This window comes from Phascolarctos cinereus, unplaced genomic scaffold (genome assembly GCF_003287225.1).
Source record: "Phascolarctos cinereus isolate Bilbo 61053 unplaced genomic scaffold, phaCin_HiC Scaffold_1;HRSCAF=81, whole genome shotgun sequence".
NCBI classification, from domain to species: domain Eukaryota; kingdom Metazoa; phylum Chordata; class Mammalia; order Diprotodontia; family Phascolarctidae; genus Phascolarctos; species Phascolarctos cinereus.
Window position 1 is genome coordinate 4,802,501 of NW_027555514.1, and position 12,649 is coordinate 4,815,149.

Below are 12,649 nucleotides of genomic sequence, written 5' to 3' on the forward strand. Positions count from 1 at the left end.
TGGCTTCTCACCTTCCATGCTGCTCCTCACTGTGCCTAGGGGGTGGTGGGAGATTGGCTGTCAGGGGTGGGGGGAGTCTGGAGGAAGAAAGCAGACAACATGGTAGTGCCGGGGTCTGGGGTCTTGACCATCGGTTTCCCTATGGACTCCTCCCAGCTTCCAGGAATGAAACACAGACACAGAGATAATTTTAATGAAAATTGTTTCCGTGTTTCTATTTGTCAACAAATACAGTTATTTACAAATTGCCCAAATGAAAATGTAAAACTGCCTCTTACATCTTCACATGCCTTCTGAATACCTGAATAAAGCTTAGGGACAAGACAAGCTGAGTGCTTTGCAGCCATGGGACGAAAATGTTTTGCGCATTAGAAAGAAATAGACACAATGGAAAAAAAGAATGTGATCACACAATTCACAAATCAACCGTGACAAAAAGTCTTAGCTGCCTCATCTGTTACAAAATAAATATTCAAGTAAATTTAACTGGGTAAAATGAGGTCTTCAGGATTACAACTTACAGAGGTTTCAGCTTTTTTTGATCCAGGCCTATTTTACATGGATTTAGATGCAGTGGGTCACTTCTGGTGGCCACAGGCGCCACAGAATGGGAGGGGCAAGGGGAACATCGCTTTTTTATTACAGTATTTTATTGAAAAGCAGTGACCAGCGGGCTCAGCAGTGAAGGATGCTAAGAAACCAGGGAATCACAAAATGCAGCATGGAAAAGACCAATGGGCGGTTTTCTAAAAGCTGCAGAGAGGTTTGGTCTCCCCAGGCTACCTCTCTTGAGGACCAACAATGTTGAGCTCAGGAACTAGAGAAGGGCTGGTCCCAGAGGTAAAGCTGTGAATTTATAGAATATAGAAGGTACAGAATCCCTGACCTCATGAGGAGTTTCTATGTCCATTTATAGCTTTCCTGGCGAGAGAGCTAGATTACACATGGCTGAGTCATTCTAGATCTCAGGCTCTCTCCAAACCACCCTGGGCTCATTGTTCTTTCTGGAGGAGTTCAGGTGCCTGGTACCCCTGGTGGTTTAGTGCATGGCACTTTTTTGTGGTAATTGATCTGCTGACATAGTAGAAAGTGGTGGATGGAGGGGATTATGACCAAGATAGGATGGCAACAATGCAGTTCAGTCATCCTGACACACATAAAGTCTCTCTCTGTCTCTGTCTCTGTCTCTCTCTCCCTCCCCCCATCCCCCCACAACCCTTCACTCTGGTCAAATTCTCTTTCTTGCTTTCCTTGCTTGAAGCCAATTGGAAAAATGTATGTAGGTCTATGAATACTGAGCTGCCAGGCAATGCACAGACTATTTAGTCTAACCCCCTCATTTTATAGAGGTGGAAACTGAGGCTCAGGAATACTAAATGACTTTGCCAAAGTCGTACAGGTAGTCAGAATTAGAGATGGGACTATAACCCAGGTTATGTTTGTTCTGGCAAAAGGTGTGAAACACAAATTGGAAAATGATGGTTATTTCAGGACCATAGCCTGATTCAATTGGGTGGTGACTTGGGTGGCCTAGAAGTGGGGGAGGAGGGAGTCGGGGGAAAAAGGACAGAGAGAGTTGTTGTGAAAAACTGAAGATATGGGGAAGAATGGCCAAAATGGAACCCCTGGATCTTGGTTCCTGCTTGGTCTCCCCTGTTGGGACCTAAGGAACTGATCTACGTCCCAGGATAGTCCACAGAGACCTGATCCCCCGAGGACTGAGTGACAAAATGGAACACAGCAGTCTGACTTCCCTCTTCCAAAACACGTGTTATGTTGAAAACTGAACAGTGTTGGGGTGCCCAGGAAAACAAATCTGAGGGCCTTAGTGAGCTACCAAGTTCCCATTTTAATGGCCAAACATCTATGTGATCCCAAAGTCCCAATGATTTCTGCATCTCAGCATATGTCTCATTCTTGTGCTTTGTTAGAAAGGAAGGAAAGGCAGGATACTGATGCTTCACTTAAGGACTGAAACCCATGTTGAATTGGCCTCAGGGACTTCAGAATTTGGGGGAGGGGCTTGGCTCTGCTAAACTGCTAACCATTATCTCAGATTAGTTATCAGTGCACAAATTAATGGATCACTTTGTACCATTTGGACCCTCCTTCTAGACAGTTTGTATTGAAACCATTCAACAAGTCCATAGAATGTTCTGCTGAGGTTTAGTTTTTAAATAATATTAAAATCTCATTCCTGTATCTGCCCAGTGGCTCTCCTTCCAGGTCCTGGGGGCCCCCTAGTGGGGCTGCCCCCTTCCCATTCCTCCTTTCCTCCTCATTCCAAATCACCAAAAGGAAGTGAACCAGGAGGGGGCCTCAGATGAAACACCAATGAAGCACTAAATGAATGAATTCAGGCCCCAAACACAGAGAGGATCTCTTCTAAGTCAGAGTCTAATAAACTTCCACTTATCCAAGATCCAACCAACCCAGACTCTAGGTCACACCCCACTCTGCTAAGAAATATCCAGATGGAAGTTCCCAAGTGGGAACAAGGGCTATGCTGTAAAAACCCCAAAACTTTCCCCAAGACAGTCAGCCCAAACTCATGCCCTGCCCCAGTCCTGGCCAAGGGGAATTCACCCTCTTCACATAAGTCCTGTGCACTTTGGAAGGCAAGTCTGTAATTTCATCAGATTCTCAGAGCAGAGTTTATGTAGGATCTCCCTAAGGCTCTGTATGATCTTAGAAAGCCTTCTGAGCTACCAAAGAAAGAACCCTTTATCATCTGGGTAGCTTTTGTGCCAGCGCTCCTTATAAGATTCCAGTGATTTTAAAATTGGTTCTACATGTAGATGATATTGATCCAAATGGAGGGCCCACACAGCTCTACAATGAGGATTTTTTTGAAAGGGGAAAAAAGCTATAGACAGACACTTAAAAATATAAAAATATATAAAAAGTTTATAAGCCATATTCAGTTTTATCAAAGCCAAAGTTCTGGGAAAAAATAAGGCTTGTATCTGGACCAATATTTATAAAACATGTGGGCAGGAATTACTAAGTAAGTTAAATAATTTATGAACAGAAACACTTCAATTTTACATAGCAGAAAGTGGCCAGAGTGGCATGCTCACACCCAGCGGCTTACTTGCCAAGCCCCCTTCACAGATGTACATCAGTCACCTACAGTAATCTGCCAGGCAGAGGATCAGAGGAATTATGGTCTAATGGATAGCACTGCAATTGGGAACTAGAAGACCTGGGCTCCAATTCTGCCACAGAGCTGTGCTAGCTGTGTGACCCTAGGCAAGTGCTTTTCACTCCTGGAGAACCGGGTTCCTTATCTGCAAAACAGAGACCACGATGGTGCCTCCTTCACAGGATTGTAGTGAGGCTCAGTGAGACGAGTGCCCCACAAACCTTTAAAGTGCTATATAAATGACAGCTATTGTTAGTATTATTACTAGGGTGTTCAGTTAACCAGAATAACTTATTGCCTTGGGTGTATTTTGGATAAATGAAAGGGTTTTTTTTTTTTGTACTGCCAGGGTCCAAACAGAAGATCATTCTGGAAGCCTCCCTGAGAGTACACTTTTAGGAACACTGCCCTGGAGTAATAACAACACTTTATTGATTTATTTTTACCTGCCTTTCTGATAAATAAAGCTGGTAAGTGGATTTCTGTTTTTATTTTTTTTTCTCTCTTTGAAGAAATGAAATCTACCTACCCAGAAACATCAGATCTCTCATGAGACTTACAGCAGCTGACAGAGCGAGGATAAAGCAGGTACTTAACATATTCTACTGATAATGTTTGATGATGTAAATAGAGAACACTCCACTGTGGGGACAGAGGAAGATGTTCCTGCCTGGCCGTCCAGGTCATCCTCAGGCTTTGTCAAGTACTCTAGATGTCCACTAGAGGAAGATCAACTCCAGGAAGAAGGGAAGATGCCTTGCTTCCTAGAGCTCTCACTCTGAAACATGGTTGGTTGGTTTTCTTGAGGATGGAATGGATTGGCTTGTTCACTAAAGACCTGACTTTTCAGTCAGAGTGGCCTGATCCATGTTTCCAGTGTACTGCTTCATTAGCGCCCCTCTCAAGCACTGTCCACCTTCCCCCAGCCTAGGGACGGTCAGTCCTACCAAGCCCTGCCTTTGTGCATGGCCCAGCCACTTCTGAGTCCAATGGGGAGAGTGGAATCATGGAAGAAGGAATGAGGCAAACACTGACTGAGCACATCGTAGAAGGTGGGTGGTAGAATAGGGGCAAGAATAAAAGGAATACAGACGGGGCCCTCAGGGAGGCCAGCCTGGAAAACCCCAACCATCGGACTATTTACTGAGGCCCTGAACAGTGAAGATGCAGGTCGGCTTTATGTCAGTGTTGTCTGAATCACTGTGATGAGAGCTCCCCTCAGATGGGACTGATGAAAAAGACAAAAGCAGCCAAATGTCAGAGAAGAGAAACCAAAGAATGAAAATCACCAAGAAATTCAAAATTCTTCTAGTTTGGAAAACGATGCAAGTGTTCCTTCAGGTTCCTCAGAATGAAAAGGGCTGCCACTTTTTCTTTTCTTTTTCTTTTTTTTTAAACAAAGATAGCAATATAAAAAAACCTAGTCTTAAAGAGCCTTCAACATACAATTAGAAACCAGCCAAAGGGAACTCCATCTTCAGAGGTGAGCTGGGGAAATTCGACATGAAATCCCCACCATGTTCTTAGTTATTCAATGGTCTCCAGGATGAGGCTGTTCTCTATGGACTCAAGTTGTGTGCTAGCTCTACTTCGTTGCTGCCCCAAAGGAGCTCCACTCTCTTCAGGGTGAATTAGCTCCCTGGTTAATGTCTCTATGATGCTCCTAGCTCCAGGTGCCATCATCCTTATGAAAAGAGGCCATTTTGATAGAGCCTCATCCAGTGCATATCATGCTGCACTAATATAGTGCAAAAATGTGCCTTCCAGAAAGAGAGAGAGAAAAAAAGATGCAGGCAGGAAGTTGAGGAGTTGGCAAAGTAGAAATCTATTGTGTCAACTAAAGACAATCCATTTTCCAGAAGTGAGCCACTCAAAAACACTAACTTTGAAGACACTGTCTTTCTAGATACCTGCATGTGCATGGCTGGCTGGCGCTGACACTTGGGAGCAGGACAAGACTGATGTCTTCAAACTGAGTCTCTGCCTCCTGAAATGGGGTTCAACGACTGCTGCTATCAACTGCCAAGTTGTTTGGCTTTCTCAATAGGTTAATCCACTCTGTTTAGAGTTTATGCTTTGCCAGCATAAAGTGGCTTGTTACAAAGGATATAATCTGACAGAGTAATAGTGTGAGTCAACAGAGTTGCTATACAGGTTATTATGTTCAAATCTAGCATGTGGTAGAGTGCTCAGTAGAAACTCTTCATGCTAACAGGTTATAATGGTTTAGTTAACACTGATGATCAAGCTTGGCATCAGGTGCCATCCTTACAACAGGACCCAGATGGCAGCTTTTGCAGAAAAGATGACAGAAATCACTCAGAGTCAGGTTTCTTCAATTAGGCTGTCTGCCAGAATTGTCCATGCTGATGGCTGAGTTTGACATACTACCATCGCAAGCATCCCCACCGTCACTGGGAAGTCCATTCTTCTGTTCTAGGATGCATTTTAAAGGAGAGGTCAAAATGCATGTTTATCCACACAAGTCGAACACTCTCACGACCTCTGGACACCTATTTTAAAGGCAGGAGGCAGAAGCTGGTCATCGCAAATAACAATGAAAGCTCACATATCTGCATCGCCATCATAAGCCAAGGTCAAAGGTTTCAGGCGGTTGTTCTGCCTTCTCTGGGGTTTCTTTGGCTTTTTACTGTAACAAGGCAGAAAATGAAAACACTTTAGGAGAGATCTGATTAACTAATTACTAAGTTCAGGAATTTGGGGGACAAACAATGCCTCCCAGTCCAAAAGCCTTGCCAAATACTTGCTGAAACAGAACCTTTGGCCTGGTTATCACCTCTCCAAGCAATTAAAAGATAGATGACAAAAGTGATCTCTTTTCCTACTGATGGGGAGAGTAACCCACTCTGCTATGCTCCCTCCCCCTATGAGCTCTTCCACATTCACAAAAGTGGCTTGAGCAGGGCTGGATGGCTCTAAAATCAAATTCTTACTTCTCATATGATTTATTTATTTAGTCTTTTTGGTGAGGCGATCGGGGTCAAGTGACTTGCCCAGGGTCACACAGCTAGTAAGTGTCAAGTGTCTGAGGCTGGTTTTGAACTCAGGTCCTCCTGACTCTAAGGCCAGAGCTCTCCCATGTGATTTAAACCCAATACCTCAATTCCAAACTCATCATCAATCCCAAAGCATGAAGTTCTGGTCACATACAGAGTTTGGCAAGGACATGGGATCTTAGCATTAGGGCTTACGGGGATTTTCAAGAACGTTTGGTCCAACCTCTTTATTTTACACATGGAGAAACTGAGACTTGGACATAAGTGACTTGGCCGTTGTCACAGGGATAATAAATGGCATAGCCAGAATTGGAACTCAGGTCTTCTGATTATAAGGGAAAATTCGAGGCAAAGAAAAATTCCCTGTTGGAATGATCCCCAAAGAGAACAAGTTTCCTCAGGAGATGGTAAGTCTTCTTTTCCTAAAAACCTTTGTGCAAATGTTGGAGGAGCTCTTGTGGAGGATGTTGTAAAGAGGTTTCCTGCTGGCCTCTGGAATGGCACTCAAGGACCATGGCGGCCCCTTTCAACTCTAAGGTTCTCTGACTCTGGCTGTGGATCTAGTACATGTCTCCAGTTCTATCATTAAAGAGAGACTGAGTTCCCTGCCTTATAAGACAAATAGAGGAATGCAATCACAGAATTCAGGAGGCAGTTCAGCGAGCAGACCAAGCCAGGAAGACCTGGCTTCAAATTCTGCCTCTAATACTTACTAGCTTTGTGCCCATGGACAAGTCATTGACTCTCCCTGAGCCTCAGTTTCCTTATCTGTAAAATGGGGTTAATAATACTCACATCTTATGGCTGTTGTGGGGCCCTTGCAAATGTTTAAGTGCTCTATAAATGTCCACTGAGTTTATTATGATTCTCACACGTCATAGAGAGTTCACATACAAACCTTCAACATGAGTCAAGGATAATTTGAAATGTATGTAGGTACCACAAACATGAGCATTTTCATTTGGACTCATAGCCCTGCCAGGTAAGCATTAAATAACCACCTGAGTAATCTTGAGTTGGGCCGGTCTCCTGGCCAGTTTTAAAATACTCACATGCTCCCCCAACCCCGGAAGAGAAAGATTTCTCCATTTACTGAGATGGCAGGAAATTCAGACACTCACCAGGCTAGATAGATCATAGACACAACAAAGATGAGTAGGACAAAGGCCCCTGCCGCCACGCCATACACCCAGGTCTTCAGTCGCCCGTCTAGAGGAAGGGATGTTAGTTATTAGTTTCTATTAGTCTGGGTAAATGAAAGGCTTGAGCTGGACTCAGGAGGGATCAGAGATTTTTCTAACTAAAAAGAAACTGTGGTCAGGGCACAGGTAAGGATTAATGTGGGGCCACCATTATGAAGTTAGAGGGAGGGAGCTTCACCAAGAAGAACCTAACCAGACTGCCCCTTAGGCTTGGGTTCAAGCAGCAATGTCCAAGGTTCTGATGTTTCTTTCCCAGCATGTGTCAATAATGATGTTTTGAGAATGTGTGTGAGAAAGGCTATAAACCCTCCCAGGGTCAGAGCGCCACTGAGGGGAAGAAAGGAAAAACTGCATTATCTACAGAAAACTCTCTAGTCTGGACCAGGTCCTAGCAGGTAAGTGGGCATGCCAATTGCCATGGTAACCATGGGTGCTCTATCTTCTAAAGCTCTGAATGGGTCAATAAGATGAGATCCTGGCAACATCAACAGTGCCCGTCAGATGTAAGCCTGCTTTGAGCATCTAACCTTCCTCTCGTCATTAAAAAAGTGCCCCAAGTTTGCTTGGTTCCCATCTTTGCTAACCAAGTGCTTTCCTATTATTTTCTGCCAATGGGCCTTATGATATTTCCTGCAATGATCAGACAAAGAAGGAAAAAAATGACTTTTCCAGAATTTCCTCATTTCATGACAATGAGCACAGGTAGGAACCACAGGACATCGGAAGTTGAATCGCTTTTTGGTGATGTCAACATTTTCCCTTAAATCTATGAATTGTGTCTTATAAATAAATTCTAAATGAGCATCAGGCATTATTTATGGGACCCCCTACTTTGCTGTAGTGAGTGATATGAAAAGGGAGTCCTAAGGGTGGTTTAGAAGGGGGCTGTCATGTGGAGAGGGTTTGAGTGTGTTCTGCCAAAGGGTGGATCCAGTAGCAAAGAAATTGAAACAAGGTCAGCTTAATCTCAATTTCAGGAAATTTTTTAGTAACAATGAGAGTGATCCCAAAGTGGATGGGCTGTGGAGAAGCAAGGAGGAGAGGCAGCCCCTCCCTTGGGAGCTTTAAGTGCAAGCTGGATGGTCCGATGGGAATGTCATAATTGGGGTGCCTTTGAGGTACAGGTTGGCAGGGATGAACTCTGAAGCCTCTTCCGACTTTTAAATTTTGTGCTAGGTAATGGAGAAGCCTCCTAGAGACCAAAGAAAGGAGGGTCAAGTGTGAGCCGAGCAGTCAAATTTGGAGAGGTGCATTTTGGGTAGAAGTGCACACATCACAGTTTGAAAAACACACATGGGATGGGTTGATCTTCCTAAGTCAGTTCTTTCTTTTTGATTCTGTAGCTGATGTTTTACACCTGACTTTTCATATAATGGATTGACTATAAGATGGATGGTTTGAGATGGTGGCGTTTTCTACAAACTTCTTTCGACGTTGTCTTCTTATGTCACTGTGGTTTCATTTTAGCGCATTAACAAGCATTGCCTCCGACTATTAGTGCCTCTCATTTCCTTTCCACATTCATTCTAAGTGCTCCTAAGAACCTGCAGAGATCTATACTAAAGCAATGAATTCCAACCACTGAGAGTTAAAAGACTTTTATTTGATTTGGTGAAATCACATGGAGTGATGGAAAAAATGTCCTACCAATGAGGACTGTCTTAAAATGGAATGGGCTGCCACAAGAGTGGGTAGATTCCCACACTTTGGAGCTGTTCAGTAGAGGAGAGGTGGTCATTGCTCAGGGATATGGTAGTGGGATTTATTTTTGGAGGAATGGATTGTCTGAGAAGGCCATTGAGGTTAGTCCCTTTCAGATCTACAAAATGGTGATTCTGTGATCATTCATCAACTTTTCTGATACCACATAGGTCAATCTCTTTCTAACTAGTAATAAGTCACTTCATCTGAACTCATAAGAACCTTGACATGCATTCACGACTTGGGAAATTTCTGACTTGTCATTATTATCATAAATTTTTGATGTGTTCAGTGGAGACCACTTATTAATTGATGACCATATGCCTGGGTATGGAAATTTGAGAGATAAGTTTATTTGCCAAACATGTCAAATCTTTGCTCTGCACTTTTTTACAAGGCTTTATAGATTTCTTCTTACTTTCTACAATTTAAAAATAATGGTGGGGGATTTATAGGTCTTAAGCAGGCTTACCCACCAACAAGGTATTAGGTATTTGGATGGAATCTAAAGCAAGTCAGAGAGAGCAGGGGGAGGATCAGATTTGGATTTCACTTGCCATTAAGTGATGCTGTCCACATTTGGCTGTAAGAAAAAATTGTTTGAGCTTGGGGCAAAAAATAGTCATTTTGCTGGTTAACTTCCTTGCTATCACTCTTCCTTGGCAGATGTAATCACTGGTCTTTCCAGAGAAGAGATCAAAGTTGTGTCATGTTCTGAAGCCTTGCTATTATTCCCCATACTAGCCCCATAAGTGAGGATCACTTCAGAGAAAACAAATCTCAAATTGAAAGTCATGGAAAATACTAATACTTCCTTCTCTGTTTTATGGTGAATGAACCTTTTGGGATACTAGGTCAAGAAAGCAAATCCCCATCTAGGGGCTGGTTCCCCCTGCTTTTAGATGCTGAATGATTAAGCAGGTGGTCAGCTTTTCCTAGGATGTCCTATTTCTAGTTTAGAAGTTAGGCTCATGTTAATTTTTTTTGTTTGGTTATACCTTAGCCTCAAAATACATGAAAAACATATTTAATGGAAGTCAAAAGAAATTGGAGGACATTTTGATGGAATGTCAAAACAATGGTTCTCAGCTGTGCCAATATTTATTTTATCTGTTATCATGGCACCTCTTCTAGGGAGTTATGGAGGGCTCCTGGCATTATATTTTCTATTGGGTGTTTGCTAACCAAACCTCCTATTCATTGCTCCCATCAGATCCCTTGTGCAGGGATCCTAGGCATCTGCCTAACTTCAGTGCTACCTCTGTGCTCAAACCTACTTTATGGGAGTAGGCAACTAGAAAAAGAGAAGAGTGAGCAGTTTGATTTTGGTCACTAAGCCCTCACCTGAATGGTTGGCCGATGGACTAGGTGGGGAAATGTCTCCTGGACAATGGTGATAGTGGATTAGGTTACTCCTGGACCCTTGGGCTGGAAGATGCCCAAGTGGCCCACCCTTCTGGTAATCACTGGGTGTTAACATGGGCTGTAGGAATAGGAAGGCAGAGCACAAAGGGGTCTCCATGAATGAGGGTTCAGGCAAGGACGCACCTTCTAGCTCTGACCCTGGCACTGGAAGAACATGTTTTGAGTACCCACTTACTGTGCCTTTGTTCACTGGCTCCTTGGTGAAGTGCCCTGAGAATAACTTAGCCTAATCACCTGGTATAGATTCTCTTGCCAGTCAGCGTTTCTTCCCTTAATCGCATCTTTGATTAGGAATCCTCCTGCTGATAAAGAATAGCTTAACATGAAAAATTATAAGGCAAGGAGCAAGACTTCAGGGAAAAATCCTTCTGGACCTCTCAGGTAGAAAACAGCTCCTGGGAAAGGTGTATAAGAAAGTTCTCTGTAAGAACCATGCTGATGAAAATCAGCTCTAGTATATGAAATGATGGCTACCCCTTAGGAGGTACCCAGTCCTCAGGAAAGCCTTTGTGTATGTTCTACCTATTTCTGTGTCTATGTCTGTCTCTCTGTCTATCTCTCTGTTTCTTCTCTCTGTCTGTCTTTGTCTTTCTTTGTTTCTCTGTCTCCATCTCTGTCTCTCTCTCAGGAAGGGACCTGTGGGATCATTTTGTCTGACTCCCTTGGGTCATGGATGAGGAGACTTGGGCCAGAGATGTGACATGATTTGCCTGAGGTACCACTGGGAGAGATGGGATTGCAATCTTGGCCCTCAGACTCCCCATTCAGGGCTCTGTAGGCAGAACTCTGCTTTGCTGCCATGCCTTGTCACTTCACCTGGCCCAAATGGTTGCAGAAACCAGGTCCGTCCCCGTCCTGATGGGTTCCCAGAAGGCTGTGTGGGGTGCACAGCTCGGCTCGTTTTCACGTCTCCATTTTGGTCCTCGACAGTGGGGATGACCACCACAGGAATGAGGGTGCATTGCTCCAGTGTCCCATCGGAGGACATCACTTCTGTGTATCCCTCCTCACAACCACAGGCTCGAGTCTGCAGGAGAACAGTGGGCTTTACACTGCACATGCACGGATGGGAGGGATTGCAAACAGGAACCCAGTGGACAGATACCCCAGACTGATTTTCATGCAAGATCTACTTTCACTGGTCAAAGCTGACTTTGAAGACACATGCTGGTTTGGTACTGAGACAACGGACAGGTTAGTGACTGGACTCCTCCTGCCTAGAGTTAATCAAGGAGAATGTGCCAATTTGGACAACATCTCAGAGCACTGGAGCTGCCATTATAAGTGGTGAAAAGATAACTCTGCAAATAAAATCTGGACATTTTCATGCTTAGTCTAGCTACTAAAAAAGAAAGATTCAGGGTAAGTGAGCCATGTTCCGACGGGGGTATGGAAGGTAGAGGCAGAGGCAAGGCCTAGGCTGGAGTTGGACTTCCTGCTCCCAGAGGTGTCACCTACCTCACTGCAGTAGGAATGAGGCTGGCTGCAGGGTGGGTTACATGACCTGTCAGACTCAGGCTGGCGTGTCACCAGGCAGCCCCCTGTGGAACACAAAATCATAATGTGACCCACAGCAGCTCCCATCCAGAGCCATCCATGGCCATGGGCTTGAGTGCTTGCTCTCCAATGACTGAGGCTGAGCTAACCTTTTGCTGAGATGATGCTCAGGCTCAGGGAGGCAGAGGAGGAATCTTAGCCCTGAAGCAGCAAGCTAGCATCTGTTCCTCAGCCACTGCTACTTGAGAGATGTTCTGAAGACAGACTGTGGGTGAGGCAATGATCAAGGCAATGCCATCATTAATCTCCAAGTCTAACCTTGAGCATATGTGATGCATCTAGTCAGGAAACATCAACAGTGTCTCTGGTTGTTCAAAGGTTTGGGGTCTATGGCTTTGGGGCACCCCAGGACTCACATGACTGGCACTTAGAGCAGTTCTTTGCTCTTGCAATGGCTCTGTGATCGTTTCCTCACTTCTGCATCAAAGAATCCCTCACTTTCCTTAAAGCCCAGCTCAGGGATCACCTCTGATGTGAAGCCCATCTGGATTCCTTGGGGGTGATCAGTATTTCCCTCTTCAAATTACTTTCTAGTTAATACTTATCTCCCTACACACTGTTTTCCACCAATAGAATGTAAGCTTCTTAAAGGTAGAGAATGT

The 12,649-nt window shown here is 44.2% G+C and overlaps 1 protein-coding gene across 1 annotated transcript in view; it reads right to left on the minus strand.

Annotated features, from left to right (window-relative positions):
- Positions 1–185: 185 nt before the first annotated feature.
- The window catches only part of THSD7A (thrombospondin type 1 domain containing 7A), a 329,937-nt gene continuing 317,473 nt past the window's right edge, over positions 186–12,649 (minus strand). The window contains exons 25-28 of the mRNA XM_021000020.2: positions 11,949–12,031; positions 11,307–11,517; positions 7,284–7,371; positions 186–5,795 (exon numbers count right to left, since the gene is read on the minus strand). Of these exons, the coding sequence (XP_020855679.1) occupies positions 5,711–5,795; positions 7,284–7,371; positions 11,307–11,517; positions 11,949–12,031 (467 nt within the window). The 3' untranslated portion in view covers positions 186–5,710. The remainder of the gene's footprint in view (positions 5,796–7,283; positions 7,372–11,306; positions 11,518–11,948; positions 12,032–12,649) is intronic.